This window comes from Apteryx mantelli, chromosome 2 (assembly GCF_036417845.1).
Source record: "Apteryx mantelli isolate bAptMan1 chromosome 2, bAptMan1.hap1, whole genome shotgun sequence".
NCBI lineage: Eukaryota > Metazoa > Chordata > Aves > Apterygiformes > Apterygidae > Apteryx > Apteryx mantelli.
Window position 1 is genome coordinate 42,603,652 of NC_089979.1, and position 19,453 is coordinate 42,623,104.

The following is a 19,453-nucleotide window of genomic DNA, read 5'->3' on the forward strand; positions in this document are numbered from 1 at the left end:
TAAGTCATTTCAGGCCTTAGCCTTTTATTTCCTGCTAATACTTCATATTCTGCTTGGCTCCTAGAAATGGCCATACTGTGAGGCAGTGAGAGTAATGACATGGGACTAATGACACGGGACTGATGACACTTCCTTGTCCTGTGTGGTTATCAAGAGACTGGCCTTCCACCACTCTCATCACAGTGCATTTGGATTGTAAATGGGAACTAAAAAGCAGCTGACCTATGGCTCTGCCAGGCTCTGCTTAACAGCAGAAGAACTGTCTGCAAAGTGAAAATCGTGATCACACAGGAGAATTCAGCAACATGTCATTTTTCCTTGATGCAGAGCTGTCTCCATCTAGAGCAATTCTGCTTCCAACACAGACCTGGGTCTCAATGGCAAAAAAAAAAAAAAAGCCCCAACACATTGATTTTGTTCATTTGGCACAGCTATCACCTAAACTAGGCAACATTTCTCTCCTCTAAGGTAATATGCTTATGCAATTTAATTATTAAGAGGCACAATCATAAATCCTAACAATTTCTGCAGGGATTTCAACTGAGAAGGCGCATGGTCTGCATGGAACAACTCACAAACAAAAAGCTCTGCTGCAGTCAGTGCAGATCCAGCTTAGATTTGCCATTGGATTTGTCTCTCTGATGAGCTAAACCAGGGTCCCAAATGTAAAGATCTCCAGGAAAACAGAACCAAGAAACTAGGTCCTGATATCAAATTTATGGACTATTGCCATAGGACAGGCAAGGATAAAACCGGGAAACAATTCATAGACATCTATCTATCTACATTCTTAGACAATTGCTGAAATTCGAGAGGTAATAATGTCTGAAATAGTATAGCTTACTTCTATATCTATTTAAAATAATGTATTTTAAATATAATTCAAAAAATGCTGATCTCTTCTGTAAAGATTTTAGCATGGCTATTTATAAATATCTTCTTCTATATTTCTGAAATGATGAGGAAAATACCAATGTCTGAATAGTATTGCATCACATTGATATATTTCAGTTGGGTTTAAATGTTTAAAATCATCTACGTTATTACTCTTGATAGATATAGATACAGAAATTATGCTATTTTACACATTCATGGAGCAGAAAAGATCTCTCACATCATGGAATTTTCCTGAGGCATTGAGCAGAAACTGAATATTTCCCTACTGTTCTGTAAGCTGCTTCAGAGTGCCTTTCCATATGACAAACAATGCTGTATTAAGTTATTGAATTTTTAGATAAATGTCCATAGAACCCCATCAATTTCTCTTTTGTCCTTTTAAAATCCTATGGGATACTTCCATAAGGATGATTTTCAAAGGTGCAGAGCAACTGGAGCCCTCACTGAAGTTTTCAGGGACTGCAGTTGGTCAGATAATCTTCAGGCAATGCAAAAAGTGTTATACAGGCATTTTTACATTCATATATACTCATTCCATGAGAGAAAAAAAAATGTGTTTTAGTAAATATATATTGTTACAATAGGAATGTTGCATCTTTGTCAACAGCTGCATGATAAAACAGAGACATCTACTGGTTAAAATAGGAAAATATCTTTGAATTGTTTTGTGGAATTCTGGAGTTAGGCTTGTAAGACTTCTTTTCTTTACTTCCGCACACCACCTTGAGGTCTGAAATCTGCTTTTCTTTACATAGGCAACCTTTTTCCCTTGGTGATCAGCACACTCCAGATAAAGTTTACTGGTATATTCAAACTCCATGTGTTCACTCTGGTTGAAGACAATAGCAAAATTTTCTTTGATTTCCTGAGACAAAAAGCAGGCTGTGTGACACGGGTAGACTAGGAGTTCTTGAAGCATAATAGTCATTTATAAGCAACCAGACAGAACTAGTCCTTTCTATAGTCTACTGTACATTCAGTCCTGCCTCTGGTTGCTCCACAGTTTAGGAGAGAACAGGCATTTCTTGAACTGTTCAAGCTGTACCTGCTAAAAACTGAGTCTAAAATATGGACCTAAATTAGGAAGGTTCACATAATTTATAGGCATTTTTTATCTAGTATGTTGTTCATTTGAGCTCACAGCAGGACGAACAGTGCCTTTTAATAATATGCATGTAATATTTTAATAGATAATATATTTTGAGCATTAGATCTTCATTCGGTTACAATTTGACTTTTCTAAATGTGATCTGAGGACACTTAAATATTTGTTTGAAGGACATAGGTGCACTGTGCCTGTGTTACAGAGCACATCACACCTCAGCAAAGGCTCAAAGTTGGAATATTACAGATGAAGTTACAGAAGTAATTCTGGAGAGACATCTAACATAAGGAGAAGTTTCTAACTGAAATCCTGGATCTGAACTCTGTTGCTCATATTCTGGTTCACCACAGAATCAATCTTTGCATTTTTTCCCATGTCTAGGTCATTTTTTACCTGGGAAATGTTTATTACACATTTAGAAAATACCAAGTTCTAACTGGCTTAACTAAATTGTCTAGTTTAAAACAAAATTTTACAATTAGCAAAATCAAAACATTGACTAGCGTAAGAACAGAGTGTGATTATCCAGTAAAGCCTCTACATACCCTACTAAAGAATCACAAATGCATAGCTATAACTTGATACTAACTTCTTGCAGCTTCAGGTACATTCAGCCTATATAGGAGAATGCAAATAGTTAAGGGAGTAAGTCAATCTTTCCTGTGCTATCAGACATCACTTGGGCTCTACCAGCCCTGACTATCATGCTGGTTGCTGTAATAACTATCTCTGTATGGATCTATAAATCTTTTCTGAGACTACAATACTTACTTCATTGCTTATACTCAAATAGGCCAAAGGACTGTTTTTAATCTTTGCAAATTTTGGCTACGTAGCCATAGCAGGAGATAAAAATCCCAGCAGCATAGCTTTCAAAATCATTGGAGAAAACAGATATTCCTACCACATCAAAGACAAGCTAGAAAAAGAAGGTAAGGAAGTCTACTCAAAATACAGAGCTGTTTCCAGATTCATCCCATCAGTCTTGTCCTGGAAGCTCTACCAGCAGTGTGTCCCCAGGGTTAAAACAAGTCCAAAACTGGAGCACTCCACTCTGAAGCTCCTAGTTCTGAATAAAGGTTGGCTATCCTGTGCATAAGCTTACAAAGAATCTGACTCCATGTTTTCCTGAATATTTGGAATTCCAGGAACTGGTGAGGTTGAAAGATTAAAAAGTAATAGACACTTAATTCCCTACCAGTAATAGCAATAAGATCTGACTGTACCCTGCTTACATTTTCAGATAGGATCAGGATGTGCAGGATGGATATTTATTGCACTGTCAGAGCGTCTCTGAATCTGTGGCTGGTTTAGGCCTTACTTAAAATATCCTGTTTCCACAAAGCTGCCTAATGCTCCAAAGCGTCATTGTAGCCATCAGTGGCAAAACCCATTCTTCTTGAACTACACCCTTTCTAACAGGGACAAGAATAATGTGAGAATATTATAAAAGATTTATCATCCAGGTTCCTCAGATGATTTGTGTTAGGTTAACTCTCACACAGCTAATTTAATCAGCTCTTCAGCTGCTTTAGACCATATGGGGTAAATCAAAGGTTGAATTCCATGAGTTTATTCATGTTTATAGAGGGCAGACTGCTTTCTGCTATAGTGTTATTCCAGACAGCACTGCAGACTGCTTTCTGTTATAGTGTTATTCCAGACAGCACTTACTCGAGTCCTCCATCTGATTTCTGATGATGCTGATACTTAAGCTGCTTAAATATTTTATGTAAGAAAGACAATTTCCATGTTGCCACAGCTACATTAGTATTGATGGTTTATTTAGAAACAGTCTAAATAGGTCTACATTTCACCTCAGTCTGCAGTGTAGACATAGCCTATGAATGTTACCTTTTACTTTATGTTTGCAGAATACTTTGGCTTTACTAACTACTTGGTTTCTTCACCTCCCCTTGCTGTAGCTGTCATTTTTGCCTCTGAATAAATTGTCTTTATGGTACTGAAACTGGTGGGGAATTTTTACAGTACGTCTACATCTAACCAAACCAATTTTGTTTCTTTAGCGATTGAATTTAGATTAATATCTTAGTTAAACTGCTGCGCATTTTTCCATCCTTTAGAATTAACATTCCCTAGTGCTGTATTTAACTAAGGGTTTTATTTAAGAAAAGATATCGTAGAATTAAAAACTTAATCAAGAGTAATATGCAGTGAACCATGGACAGAAAAAGTGCTTTAAAATGTCAGTAGGAGTTTGAGCAGTTGAGGAGTTCCACAGGGAAGCTATGAAGGGATTATCAAGTGATCATCATATTATTTGATGACTATGCTATCAGAATGTTTTTGTAGGATTTTTATGTACTTAATAGAATAATTAAAGTTATTATAAAACATCTTTTCAATAAAACATACCAAAAAGATTTAAAATATTAATTATGTGGAATTGAATACTGCTTAATGATTTAGAACAAGAATGGTTTAAGCATAAAATAAAAATACTATATGTCAGGAATTGGCCCTAAAGTTAAGTCAATGCTCTTTTTTTAGATATATTTATAATAAATTTTATTAACTCAAAGAGCTGAAAACCCCATTGTGAATTATGCCATTTGGGTTATAAATAGATGGTGATGTCTCCCATTGCACAGGATTAATTTCCCTCCAGGAAATGCAAAGGACTAAAAGTCCAATAAGCAGGTCTATCTATTGTCTTCAGTTTGATCTCTCTCTCTTTTTTTTTTTTTCTCCTATTTATTTTAAGTAAGTCCATAGTTCCCATGGTTATGGACAAAATCTTTGAAGCATAAAATGAGCGTAACTAGTAAAGCAATGTCTGCTAGAATTTGATAGCATTCTAAATCACGTGATGTGATAGGAATGGTCTGTATATTTCTGCTGGAACTATAGCTAATATTTTAAATACCATAAACATGAGTTTGTCTAGTAATGAGAAGAAGTATAACATTATGTATATTTTCAGCATAAGTCTAAAATGGTTATGGAGAAAAGGGAGAAAGGAAAGTCACCTACAGTAAGGAAAAAAAAAAGATAGATAATTTAAGACAAACAAGCCTGTAACTACACATGATTGGTTTGCATAAGAGAAAGCAACAGATTGGATTCATTTCCCAAACAATTTCTCTGATTCCACAAGTGTGGGAAATATTGGCATAAGCTCTATACATAAAACTACATTGATGTAGATGTTTTATATAGTGCTGCAGTTCTGAAATATATCTGGAAATTGACATGAAGCCAAGACAGGAAAGTTATTTTAAAAGTATGAGTGAGGATTATGATGTCTGACTTCTGTGCCTGTCATAATTTAAAATAAGGCTGAGTAGCAAATCTCTTCGATAGCTAACTGTAGTCTTCAGGTGGGAGGTCATCCTTACTAATTGTATTATATTTCTAAAAGACAGTCTCAGTCAATGATAGGCAAAGATAATAGAATGAGAATAGTTTAACAATAATCTTAACATGGGTGTCAGCAAATTAGACTTGAGTGCACAGTCCAGGTTAATAATCTGAGATCTCAGCTGTAAACAAACTCCATTAAAATTATTAGAAAATATGAACAGTCAAAATCAAGAAAATGAATTTCTAATTTTTTTCATAGTACTTTTTGAAATCTGTTGCATCCAGCTTTCCATTTTAAGTCAAATGATAAAAATGAACAACAGGTCATGATATCAAAATGAGTAATGTCAAAACAAATCTGTGCATCAGGTGTATTGATCAGGTGTATATATTATATTTATATATACTATATATATATTTATATTTATATTTATTATACTATATTGATCAGGTGTATATATTATACCTATTCAACAGCCCATATTACAAGTAGTTAGAGCTAAAAATTTGTTTTTGTTTAATTTTTATTGTTCCTGATTGTTTATCTCCACTATATTTTGCCAGCCATTTTTATAACCTATATAATGGCCATCAGTAAATATAAATCTCTGACCTCTGGAGATTTTTTCCAGCCTACTTCAATGGTATTCTGTCTCAGAAAAAAAAGTAATATGCCAGTATTATCTTTATTGTGCCAGTATTATCTTCATAAAAGATTTTTCTTTTCATATCCTCATTTATTTAACTTCATATCTTTGTCTATTTGAGACGATAGCTTAGAACTATCGCGTCTCCTTGTCCAACGCGCCTCCTTCAGCACTGCGCCGGCAGACAGCTCCGCGCCCCCACTTCGGCGCCCTTCACTGCCTGACGCAATGGAGGGGTTTCCAGGCGACGTCACAGGCTAAAACTGCCGCTTCTGCTCTCTTTTAGTCTGAACTGGTTCGTATTTGACTGTGAGCATAATTATTTGCTGGAAATAGCCTGTCTGGTTTTTTAATAAACTGAATTTCCTGATAATGTAGTTTTTATTTTGTACGTGCAAGGAATGCAGAACAGATCTTACCTACGGTCTATTCTGCAAAACAGGTGAAATTGTAAGCTCTTTGTCATGACTTACATGGAAATTTTGAAGAATCCTGTACATTCTTGGCAGTAATAACAATCAGCTTTCCCTCCTTCTGAAAATCAGATGGACAGTGCAAAACACAACCTAAACATAACATGCCAACCATGATCATCAAAAAGTTTAGGAAACTTCTGAATGAGGACAGACAGGGATTTTATTAAAGACATCTCATTTACTGTTTGATAAATTTGGAAGATTTTTCTCATAAACTCTGAGGAATTGTTTGAACTGAAAATAACATTTAGGGAGGTCAAATGTTATTTTTTTGACAGACAAGAAAGTATCTTTTACATAAAGGCTTTCACATGTCTCTTGAAACTAACTTCTGTGTTTATCATAATGTGTAATTAAACCCCTTCCATACTTATACAGAAAATAAAGCGTTAGCTAGATATACTGTTTTCATTTTTCACTGTAACCTACATTATATTGACTGAATTGATTAAACTAGGTACATTATAATTACGAGCTAGTACTAGCTCCACTTTTGTCAATAATGTGACAGACAGATTCATGGGCTTTTCCAAATTCTAGTGAAATAAATGAAGCAATTCCCATTCACTTCCACTGATTTTGGATCAGGTTATTAGACTGTCCTGCCATTTCTTCTGCATTAAGTATTAATGAGCAATTTGCTACTGATCATGAAATAATTGATTTCATGTCTCCAGCTGAGATGGCCTATTGCCATTCAACAAAAAACATTAGAACTGACTTGATACGGATTTTAATCCATGTTAACAAGTCCAATGTAACACTGATTAGCTTTGTGCTAAATAAACTTCAGCAGGGTTGTCTCCATTTAGCCTGTACTGAATAAATGTGCCAGGCCACAAAGACTACCTTATTCTGTGATTACTTAAGGTAATCACCTTCACCCAGGCTAACAGGATCCCCCAGTATCATCCTCATCTCTTGCTGATAATTACTTACAGCAGGTTTCTTCAGGCATGTGCTGGTCGTTGAAGATGCATCCAATAGCCACAGTCACAATCCATTGCTTAGTACTTGTCTTCAGTATGTCCAGACTCCAAGATGTGTCATCACTCTCTGGTCACAATATTTGGTAAATATGTCCTATAAATTTTAGGGATGTTGTACTTGATTTTCTAGTATGTACTAACATCCCACTAATAGATTATAATGGCGCCTGTGTTCAGATTCCTACAGACTCAGTCCACATTCTCAGGGTTCATATTTTCCCATATTATCCACAGGAATAATGCCTTATACCAAATTACTTTGGCCACAAGTGGATGCTCCAACCCACATTCTGCTAAATCTTGATGCTGAAATTCTAGATGGTGTAAATCCCAAGATCCTCCTTCCCTAAATGAATAATCAAGACATTAAGTAAATGCAGTGTGTCCACCAGCGTGCAGGAGAGATGTATTCTATTGCTGTTATCATAATAGAATAAATATAGAAGGCCGTAATTCACCTATCATAGAGTGCAGGAGAGATGTATTTCATTACTGTTACTTTTAAACTATAGGTATGCCAGGCTGCTCTCAAGGGATGTAGGGTCCTATCCTAAACAGCTTTACCCCCTCTGAGGATCTAGGTCTTCTTAGGCAAATATTACTCTATGGTACAGGAAGGTCAGTGAAAAGTAGAAGATGAGTAGACATGGGAAGGCTTTGTGAAAAAAATGGAGTTCGTGCAGGACTGTAAAGCAGGAAGGATATCTGTTAGGCATATAGGCTTCGTGACAGAAGTTCTGTGGTGAAGAATATGCCAGGATAGTAGCAGTCTCTCAGTTCAAGCAGACCAACAGGAGCTAATTTTAAGGTACCTAGCTCAGGTGTAGCTGTGCTGGCAGAAGTCTGGGTAACCTGGTGGTGAAATCTCAGCCAATTCCTAAACTGCCTGTTATTTTCCCTTTCTGCTTCACTGCTATCACCAGTAGTCTCCCATCCATATTTGACTTGGTATGCAGCACATCGTCACCTCCCCTCGATCTCTTCAGACACAGACCTGAAGGACCCCGCTTTGCAGAAGCAAAGGCAGTCCCTTTGACTGCCTGCCCCCAACTTAGCTCCTACACAGGTTGGTTTCCAATCTAGGTGATCTTGATATGACAGCACACCCCTGGACATATGTCATTTAAGAAGTGACTCCTTAGGTGGAGCCACCACTGGACTTCATGGTTCCCCAAATAAACGTCCAGAAGTACTTGAGTTCACTAGCTTAACTTGGGTGTGTCAAGCTGAGCTGAAGATGGAGCAGTGGCTAATCATCTACTGATGAGAGACGGAAGAAAATAGATGGCCACTTCTCATGTCTAGCACGTCTGCACAATTTCTTTAAGGACAAGATAGGGAGTGTCTGTGGAGCTAGTCATGAAGTCTTCAGTGAAAAAACACTAAATGAGCATTTCTGTGCTAAGCTTTTAAGGTGACATTCATCCCAGTGCAAAGAGACAAAAAGAAAAGTCTGTGCACCACTTAGGCCCCAGATAAGTACAACATTAAGAGCTTAGCCTTCACACATGAAGGTTAATGTCAGGCTTAATAAGTATCCCTGAAAGATCAGTGCAGAAAATTCAAATAGAGTCCTTAAAAAAATTAATAGTAATGATCTAGGGAAAAGTGGAAAGGAAAGGTCAGAATTCTAAATAATGTCATCAAGGAAAGAGATCAAGAGTAGCAGCAGGAAGCTGTTCAGTGATTACACATACTGTCAGAGCCATTATCACATGTGTTCCTGAAAGGGCAATTGCAATAAAGCTGTAAACTGGATTAAATTTATGTTATTCTCTTAAATTATTCCCCTCTCCTTCATCTTATTTTTCAAAAACTACACATTTTATGCTATGTGGAGCTGTTAGACCTGTGTCAGGAGTCTGCAGTCAGAGTTTATGCTAGCGAAGTAAAAAGAGATTAAAAGCATACTCTGGAAGGGAAGAAGGACAGTAAACAGTGGTAAATTTCCATTTGTAATGATGGTTTGCAGGCACTGTAACATTATTACAAGAGATGCCCATTTTGAAAGTTTATGGCAGAATGATATAAAAGTCTTTCTGACTGTATGGTGCAATTCTGTCTTCACTATTGCAAGCACTGACTCAGCTCTGCTAGTGATAAAGGGGATCGTGGGGAGGGGGGTACATAGCTTGGCAAGGCACATAGCCTGACTGAAGGGTGATGTCATTTTTATTTCTCAGCAATACTTTTAGGATAAGCTTAAATTGGTACATAAGTCTAATTTTCATAACTGGCAATAAATTCTTCCATTATTAAGTGTGCCAGATTGTCCATGATATGAGCTGTGATGCACATACACATTTGGAATATGCAACTGCCAACAAGCAAGCGTGAGCTGAACGCTGTCCTCTGCAGAGCAGCACAAGGCAGGACCATGGGGCAGAAGCAAGAGGTGATGCTCATAACTGGGACGTCCCAAGGAGACAATGAAGGGAGGCAATGAAGAGACCAGGAAAGGAGATGCTGCCTCATGACATCATTCTGTAGAGTCTAACAAGGAACAGTGGTGCTGCTGCTGAAGGCAGTGCCATGTTGCTGCACTGTTAAGTGCTATGATTGTCTGATAAAATGTCCTTGTACTTGTCCAGTTTGTACAAATGTAAAAATGTGCTTGTCCTTGCACTGTTGAACCCAATTTGTAGTGCTGCCTTTACTGCTCCAAACAGTTTCCCCTTTAGGTAGCCCCAGACATCAACAACAGGACACATACAGATTGAGGCAGATGTACAAGGTGGCTATTGAGCAAAACCTTTCATTTTGTTCAGTTGCAAACTCAACATCACAAGCTGAAGACTGTTGACAGTAAAGGATGCAGCTGATTTAAACTGATTTCCATAAGCTTTGCATCAAGCCTATGAACATATCTTCCATATTTGTGGGTATATTACCTTGGAGAGATGAAAACTTTCATGAATTTAAATACACTTTTACAAGGCCAGCCAGAAAATTATCCATAATACAGAGGCTGTAATATAGCCTCTGCATGTTTCCATTTTCTTTTTACAAAAATGTTTCCTCGACTTGTGCCTGCTCACTCACTTTCAGTCTAAGTGAATATTCTAGATTGTTTTAATCCTGCTACAGACTAAGTGTGGTTGCCAAACAGTTAGCACTGGCAGAATGATCTCTGTCCATAGATGAGTACTAGGAAGATAGTATCAGCATAGGGCTGATCCTGTCCCTACTGTAATGTATTCCTCTACTACAAAAGGCATTCCAAAGCAAGTATTGGCTTCTGTTCCTTTTACTCCTTTTTCTTCTGTCCCATAAGTGATGCAAAACATGATGGTTGGTTTTTACCATACAGACCAGATAGAAAACATGAGTAGGGATGAAAGTGAGTCAGCGCCATTTGAAAGCCTAATGGAAGCACTAGTCACTAAAAAATAAGGATCTTGTGAGTCAGTCCCATCAGCCCAGACTTGCCCTATTGACTGTTTAGGGCACATATCCAAGGGCAGTCCAGTCAGCTTATGCTAGGTATCTATTCCTTCAGTTGACAGTATAGAAAACATCAGAGATAGATAGGGAGATTCAGTGTGCCTGCCGCCTTCTGAGGATGGTAGCAAAGTGGAACAGGAGGTTGTAAAGCGCATCTTTCCTCCCATGTTAAAGCAGACAACTCAGAAACAGGATATGTGTATTTTACGTTCTACTTAACCCAAAAGAAAATGAATTATCACTTTCAAGGTCCCGGTTATGAAGCGCTGGGTTAAAAGTACCCTGCACCTTGTAGCTGAGTCACTCAACAGCCAGAAATGCAAATCATGGCTTCGTAATAGATAGATGTGGCTAGATGCTAACTTGGTGTCCGGACACGGAGTTTGGAAGTGAGGGTGGAGTCCTAGGATTCTTCTTCCTGCTTAAAGGGCTGTTACCTTTCCTAAATTTATGGACTCTTGCCTATCTGCATACCCTGACTGTCAAAAAAGCATCATGCTCTTTCTGCTGTTTCTATCTGGCCTCACAATTCTTGCATTACTGCCTGCCCAGCAGATCAACTTCAGGAAGACAGGTTAAAACACTTGTATGGAAGACACAGCATGGCCTGCTGGTTACAGCAGTCGGTAACTCTCAGGTTTCTCTGAGGAACTTAGACCAACTTCAGCTATCTATCTGTCCAAATCCAGAGCTAAACACCTATTTCCCAAGAGCAAGCACTTCTGAGAATATGTGAGTAGCTACAGCTACCTGGGAACAGATAGCTACAGGATCAGAAATGGGTAGCTACAGCCCACGGACTTAATTCAGTTCTGCAGAAACTGTTGTTTGTTTATCAGAAACTGTTGTCTGTTTATTATTAAAAAAGTTGGACAATGGCTATTTTGTCTCTTTTGTTTTTCTAAAGTCAGACCAAAATTTACCAGAACAATTTATTTTAAAAGAATTTAATCATTTTAAGTGCAGAAAGAGAAGAATATGTAACTGCCCGATAAACATCAGTGCCTACAGAGCTGAGAGATTTGAAAAATAGACAGCCTATATTACTGCTTGTTACTTAAATGGTCTAGATCCTACTCTGGACCAAAAATTAAGGAAGCAGCATTGTTAATATAGTTTTACATAAATTAATCCAATATCCTACATCGGCTATTAGATGTGGCTCAGCTGAACTTTCCCTGAGCAGCTAAACTTTAGTGTGAACCTAATGTATACTTCATCTCTGCTTTATACAACAGTTCCACTGGCATGCCAGTTATCTCAGAAATCTTTTTACAATGATAGTTTTTGCAGAACTGCAAGGAGCTACTTGAACCCTATTGCAGTGTGTTACAATTGCATCATTAACTCAAGGGAAGTTTTGCTATTCATTTCATCAGGAGTAGAATCAAAGGTCTCATATTCAGCACACAGGGAAGGACATTCTTTTAGAAACATTTGGCAATTCATAAGGAAATATTTTTTTAACAAGTTTAACAAGAGTTGAATTTTTTGTGTGATCAAGCCAGCTGTGTTTTTTTCACTCCTCTGTATCAACGTAGCTAGCCTAGCAGATTGCTACAGGCCTTTCTTATAAACGCCATGCTTCCACTAGTATAAGCTGCATCTGTTTTATGACAATTTATCAGCATAACACTATCTGCAAAGTGTTCTTTATGTAGACTTAGAACAGGGAATCACTTTGTTTTCTTCTTCTCCTCATAGTTGCTATTGTTCTTTCTGCTGATCACCTGCCATTCTTTGCCTAATGACTTGTAAAATCTAATCAATTGCAGTAATTAAAACAGACTGTGTGTGGAATGATGCACACCTTTAATTACACACCAAAGTCCCAGGCAAATAAAAGCTTTACATTCTTACATTAGAAGAAGCCAAAATACTTTCCTTTGCTCTGAAATTTTTTCACCCATAACACACTCACGCTTGTAGCTGATATACATAAAAAAATAAAAATTTCAGGCCTGCTATTCTGCGTACTTTATTAAAACTGCTGGCAGTGTTTAGATTTGTGTGTGAAGAAATGGCCTGAACAAACAGATAGATAGTTATTGTCACTATAACTCCCTGGGTAGCAACTCTGGACAAGAAGGTTATGTATTCAAGACCTATAAAATGACTTGTCTTGCATGGAGTTTTAATATTATCACACACCGTAAGAAGGAGTGCTATATATCAGCTCACCTCTCTTTTAATGGGCTCTTTTATTTTCTGGTGAACACTGAGGCGTAAAATAAATTTCCTATGAAAGATTTTGAAAAGTCAGTATTTCTTAATTTAAAACCAGTTCAGCTGATGACAACCAGGCAGATATGTTGTCATGATTTTATTTTCTCAGAACAATGTTTGTTGTGTAGTTGTGTCTTTGCGTTACACAGCTTTTTTGTATGCTATTATTTACTTTCTGATGCAAGCTAAAATGAGGAAGCAATTACTTTGATTGACAAAAGCTGCAAGCTTTACAATTCAGATCTGTGCCATGCTTAGTATGTGTTTATTTGTTCATTGAATTCTGAAAGTGTAATTATATTATTGAGTATATTAGAGAATTCGGGCATGCATTAGTTATTTCACAGTAATTTCAGTAAAGTGGAGAACCTTGCATACTTTATTTAAGCTTCAAGCCTTACAGTGAAACCTGATATAACCAACTTTCACAGTTTGGAAGGTAGTCATTGCTCTACAGTAGTATTTCCTTTTGTCTGACTTTTGTTCTAGCTACAGGCCATTAAAAATTTCATTGTTCAGCCCTGCCCGGGTGTGCAGTGCTATTGCCTTCATTCTCCTTTCTCATCTTAGCAAACACTTTACTAAGATTGGCTTCTTTTTCTGTTGTGGGTAGCAGAAGCTTTAAAGAGATGTATAATGCCCTAAACAGAACAGATTCACCGGAGCATGTCTTCTGGTTGGGCTGTGTGGAGAATGAGTTGGTCCATGATTCATTTAGCAGGAGAAAGAAATGCATCTTATTCCCATAATAAAAAAGACTCACATCAGAAGCAGCACTGGTAGGGAGAGATACTTATCTGTTTGGGATACTTCAAAATATGAAAGGGGCCAAATACACTTGTATCAGTGCCCAGGACAGTTTTCTAATCAGAACATTGTTTATTTTGTTTTACAGATTTTGGCCATCGTATCCATTCTGTTCATCGTACTGTCCACTATCGCTTTGTCTCTTAACACACTGCCAGAGCTTCAAGAAATAGATGAATTTGGGCAGCCAAACGACAACCCTCAGCTAGCACATGTTGAAGCTGTGTGTATTGCTTGGTTTACCATGGAGTACCTTTTGCGTTTTCTATCCTCACCAAATAAGTGGAAGTTCTTCAAAGGCCCATTAAATGTTATTGATTTACTGGCAATTTTGCCATATTATGTCACCATTTTCCTCACGGAGTCCAATAAAAGTGTACTGCAGTTCCAAAATGTCAGACGTGTGGTTCAGATCTTTCGTATTATGAGGATACTAAGAATTCTTAAACTTGCCAGACATTCAACAGGCCTTCAGTCTTTAGGTTTTACTCTCAGACGGAGTTACAATGAATTGGGCTTGTTGATATTATTTTTAGCCATGGGAATAATGATATTTTCAAGTCTTGTATTCTTTGCTGAAAAGGATGAGGATGCTACAAAATTTACCAGTATCCCTGCATCATTTTGGTGGGCAACAATCACTATGACTACGGTAGGATATGGCGACATTTATCCTAAGACTTTATTAGGTAAAATAGTTGGAGGACTATGCTGTATTGCTGGAGTGCTGGTCATAGCTCTGCCCATACCAATTATTGTGAATAATTTCTCAGAGTTTTACAAGGAGCAGAAACGACAGGAGAAGGCAATTAAAAGGAGAGAAGCACTAGAGCGAGCTAAAAGAAATGGCAGTATTGTCTCCATGAACCTGAAAGATGCCTTTGCTCGCAGTATGGAAATGATTGATGTAGCAGTAGATTCAGGTAAGCCTGAAGAACCAGCCAATCCAAAGGAGACACCCGATGACAACCACCTGTCCCCAAGCCAGTGGAAATGGGCCAGAAGGACAATGTCTGAAACAAGCTCAAACAAGTCTTATGAGAACAAATACCAAGAAGTTAGTCAACAAGACTCTCATGAGCAATTAAACAATGCCGCAGCATCCTCCAGCCCACAACACCTGAGCGCCCAAAAACTGGAGATGTTATATAATGAAATTACTAAAACTCAGTCTCAGCCTAATCTTAATTCTGGTTACCAAGACCAGTCAGCAAAACCACCTGTGTATGAAGAAGAAATAGAAATGGAAGAAGTTACAGGTCAGAGAGATCAATTGCCAGCTGGACCTACAGACATAATAACAGACATGAGAAGCACATCTAGTATTGATAGTTTTGCCAGCTGTGCGACTGACTTCACAGAAACAGAGAGGTCTCCGCTTTCTCTGTTTCCTGGTTCTCATCACTTGCAAATGAGATTTCCATCTGATTCTGTTAACCTAGAAGACAACCAAAGAGTAAAAAGTTCTCACTTTATACCATTCACAAAAGATAAAATGTTTTCTCCAACTGATATCACCTTTGACTATAATCCAATTGACAGAGCTGTAATCAGTGATGGCAGTGGATCCCAAACTGTTTTACATGGTCACTTGCATTTTGACACTGCCATAGAAAGCCCCAAAAGTTCTCTGAAAGGTAGCAATCCATTAAAATCTAGATCCCTTAAAGTTAACTTTAAAGACAATAGAGGTAGTGCTCCACAAACTCCACCAAGCACGGCAAGGCCATTGCCAGTAACGGCAGGAGCAGACTTTACACAGTCCACCCCTCAGCACATCAGCACCATTCTTCTAGAAGAAAACTCGCCCCAAGGTGAACGACCTTTACTTGGTGCTGATGCATCAGTGCTTTGTCAGGGACCTTCTAAGAAATCATCCCCTCTGTTTCCCAAACAAAAAGTTTTCACTTTCCCTTCAAAAGACAGGAGGAGCTTCACTGAAATAGACACTGGAGAAGAAGAGTTTATGCAGTTACATGGTATAAAACACAAAAAGCAACAGGATATGAAGACAAATTGCTATGGAGATAAACACAGTGATGGCAGCCATTTAACAGAGGAGCCACAGGTCAGCTCTTCTTCACCCAAAAGCATGAGTCACAACTGTACTCAAGACATTTACCATGCTGTGGGTGAGGTAAAGAAAGACAGTAACCAAGAAGGTTACAAAATGGAAAACCATTTGTTTGCCCCAGAAATTCATTCAAATCCAGGAGAAACTGGTTACTGTCCTACACGTGAAACTAGCATGTGACTAGTTACAAAAGCAATAAAAATACTTTTTCTTAAACAACAGTTAGCAATGCCTACGAACTAAAATGTGGGAAGCCTCAAAAAAAAATGCATAAAATATTATTTTTGCATGGCATGAAGAGTTGTTTAGTTTAAATACTGTTTAATTTAAAAAGACTGCTTTTTGTAACAAATCTAAAAAAACAGGAAAAAATGATTCAAGAACAGTGAATAAAATAAAGAGAGCTCTATTAGGAGCCTGTGTTCTGCAACATCTGACATTTTTGATCCTTTCACTTATGATTGTAGACAGATTTTGAACTCTTTTAACTTTTTTGTTTTCTTGGTTACAATGAATTTTAGAATTTGCACATGAAAGGATGAAATGTCAATGCATGCATTCATAACGATGTGAAACAAGGTGCTTTGAGCTTGCAAAATGCATATATTTGTAAATAGTTTGGGGTTGGGGGGAAAGCTACTGTTAACAAGGATTTATGGAAAAAGAGTTTCCTGGGACACAGGTACTTCCTTCACAGCGTGCTGCCTGGAGGTTCTGTACAGACTTATGTTGCAAAATTGCAACTTCTACTTAAAGCATCTCACATATCTTGCTTTCTGTTAAAAAGCTCATGGGTATATCTGTTAATTAAGGGACTACAGTACTTTAATTAATCTGTGCTGTAAATCATAGTAGGTTTTTTTTTTTATTTGCATAAGTTTACTTATTGCATTTGTCAGTTTAATTAATGATCCTGCAAGGAGAAGCAAAGATTTAATGACCAGAACTTGAAGCATTTGATATTTTTATAGAATACTGCCAACATTTCATAACTAAGAAAAAATGTTCCATTTTAAAATAAATAAAAAAACATAGACTTATTTCTGTGGCCGTAAATAGTGTCAAATGGCTATATAGACATGTTCAAAAGTTCTCTCTCTTTTAATATATCTCTTTTAACTTGATATTAAAAGAAATATTCCCCACATTCTTTTTTCCTATGACTTAACAATATTTGCTTCTACACGATCTTTGTGAATTCTTGATAACTCTCCTTCCCCTCGAGCTATAAATCCCCTTTTCTTTACATGCAGTGCCCATATGTCAATAGTGGTAGTGTTGTTGTAGCTATTATGGTGTAAGGACATAAAAGAGGCAAGCTTTTGTAGGGAGAGGTAATACCTTTTATTATCACAACTGATATAATTGGAAAAAACAGACAGTCCTTCAGGCACATAATAAGACTTGCCCCATGTCTTCAGTGCCCAGAAGCACGTCTGTGTTTTTCAACTCAAACATTTGGACTGGTAGAAGATATTACCTGACTCACCAAATTTGCCTCAACCCATATTCCAAGCTATTCCGAAAGCTGAGACCATTCCACCCTTGTATTAGTGAAGGAAGAATACTCAAATATAGGGAAATGTCAATAGCTCCACAGACCCCTGCAAAAGCATCTTCCGTTTCTCTGGTACTCTCCAGCTATATATCAGCTCTGTGAAAGAAAGATGCTGAACCAAAGCCTTCAGTACAAAGTACTCACCTAACCACTGTCTGAACAAAGCTATTAATTTTTTACTCAGCACCAATAGCTTCCTATGCTATAATATAAAAAACTCCTATAAATCTTTTTTAATTTCTTGACTCATAAAAGGTTTATCCAATTCATTAATCCCAGTCATAGGCAAAAGTATGCAACTACACAAGCATGCCCCTGTAAAATGGCCTTTCTTTTAGAAAAATAGAATTTTTTTTTTTACTGTCCTCTGATTTCTGTCAAGATTGGATACTCCCTTACAACAGCTTTGTAAGAGCAGTAGTCCTGTCTCACAGCTAATGGCCAGAGGTTGAAAGGCTGATGAGGTGTTCAGAAATTCTAGTATCAGTTCCCTGCTGCTCCACAGGCTTGCTGTCTCCCTATGCGCAAAACTGAGAGAATGCTGCTTCCAGATCAGAACTGTAATAAGCATTGTAAAATCTGCAAGACAACAATAATGGAAGCCTTAAAAACACTTTAGACCAACACGTGGTTTATAATACTAGGTCTCTACTCCCCACAGTGGACCTACGCTAATTTACACTTATGTGTCATTTTCTGTCACTGAAATGAGTAAAAAATCAGGTGCATAATGCATTCAATGTAAAAGAACAGTTATTTTTATAGCAACATTGACTTCTGCTTGAAATAGCAGGGCTGATTCCACAGACATTGTGCAAGTCTGGCCCATAGAAAAGAGGCAAGTTTGAAAAGCCCCAAAATGTGGATTCCAGTGGCTGGACCAAATAATGAGCACAACATAATCCCTTGGTCTAAAAAAAAAGATTGTTTTCTAAGGGTAGTTTTTTGTTACAAGATGACACTGAGGTGTTTCTTTAGTCATCTGAAACATTGGAAGTATAAGGTTATTTCTTCAGAACAATGTCTGGTCATTAATTCTCAAAAAAAAATTAAATTTTGTCCTTAGTTGTAGTTCATTGCAACTTGTTGCTACATATGATTTTACCTATGACATTCTGTTTAACATTCTTCAATCATGTTATGTCTCACTGTTCCAAAACTTAGCTCTTGAGTATTTTATAGTCATTAACCTTCTATATTGACTTTTATTTTTTCTTGCTAGATATTTTCAGTGACTCAGACTAAATGCCAGTGAATTTTTATATGCCTAAAGTGTTGGTCTGTATTTTCTATGTGCAGTTTTATGAAATCACACAGGCCTATTTGATCTGCCTTTACGTCCTAGTGAACTAATGAAGACCAAATAAAGTCCAAATGGGACCTGATCCTATATTCTGGATCCACAGAAAACTCCCATTCAAGATAATTGTGTTGTTCTGCCAAGACTGAGGTTTGTATCCTGTTCCTACTCTGTGCTTTTGCTCCCAGCTGACCCTTGCACTTTCTAAAAGCCCTCTCAGATCTGTGGCACTTTGTAGAAAGGCAAGAGTCCAGCCATAGGGAACTCGTTACAGGAGCAGAAATTTGATTCTTAAAGCTCTTGAGCTAAATCAGTACTTCATGCAAACCTGATTCATTTAAAACATTTAAAACACTGAAAATTCAGTAGTGGTAAAATCAAAACCTCAGTCCTTATGCAGACAAATTCCTCCGATGGGAGTTTGCCAGAAATTGGGACTGAATGAAAGGTAAATGAGGACAGCAAGACTTTCTCCCAGTAAAGCCAACAGGAGCTTTAACTATACTAGTCAGGTAAGTGAAGATCAGACCCTTATTGACTGCCCTATTTTAAATGATTTCAGAGAAGCATAGATATTTTGAAACTGTACAAGCAAAACAAATGCAA

At 37.5% G+C, this 19,453-nt stretch overlaps 1 protein-coding gene across 1 annotated transcript in view; it reads left to right on the forward strand.

Moving 5' to 3' along the window:
• Positions 1–16,383, forward strand: part of KCNB2 (potassium voltage-gated channel subfamily B member 2) — a 205,059-nt gene extending 188,676 nt beyond the window's left edge. The window contains exon 4 of the mRNA XM_067290549.1: positions 14,004–16,383. Coding sequence (XP_067146650.1) covers positions 14,004–16,169 — 2,166 coding nt within the window. The 3' untranslated portion in view covers positions 16,170–16,383. The remainder of the gene's footprint in view (positions 1–14,003) is intronic.
• Positions 16,384–19,453: the final 3,070 nt, after the last annotated feature.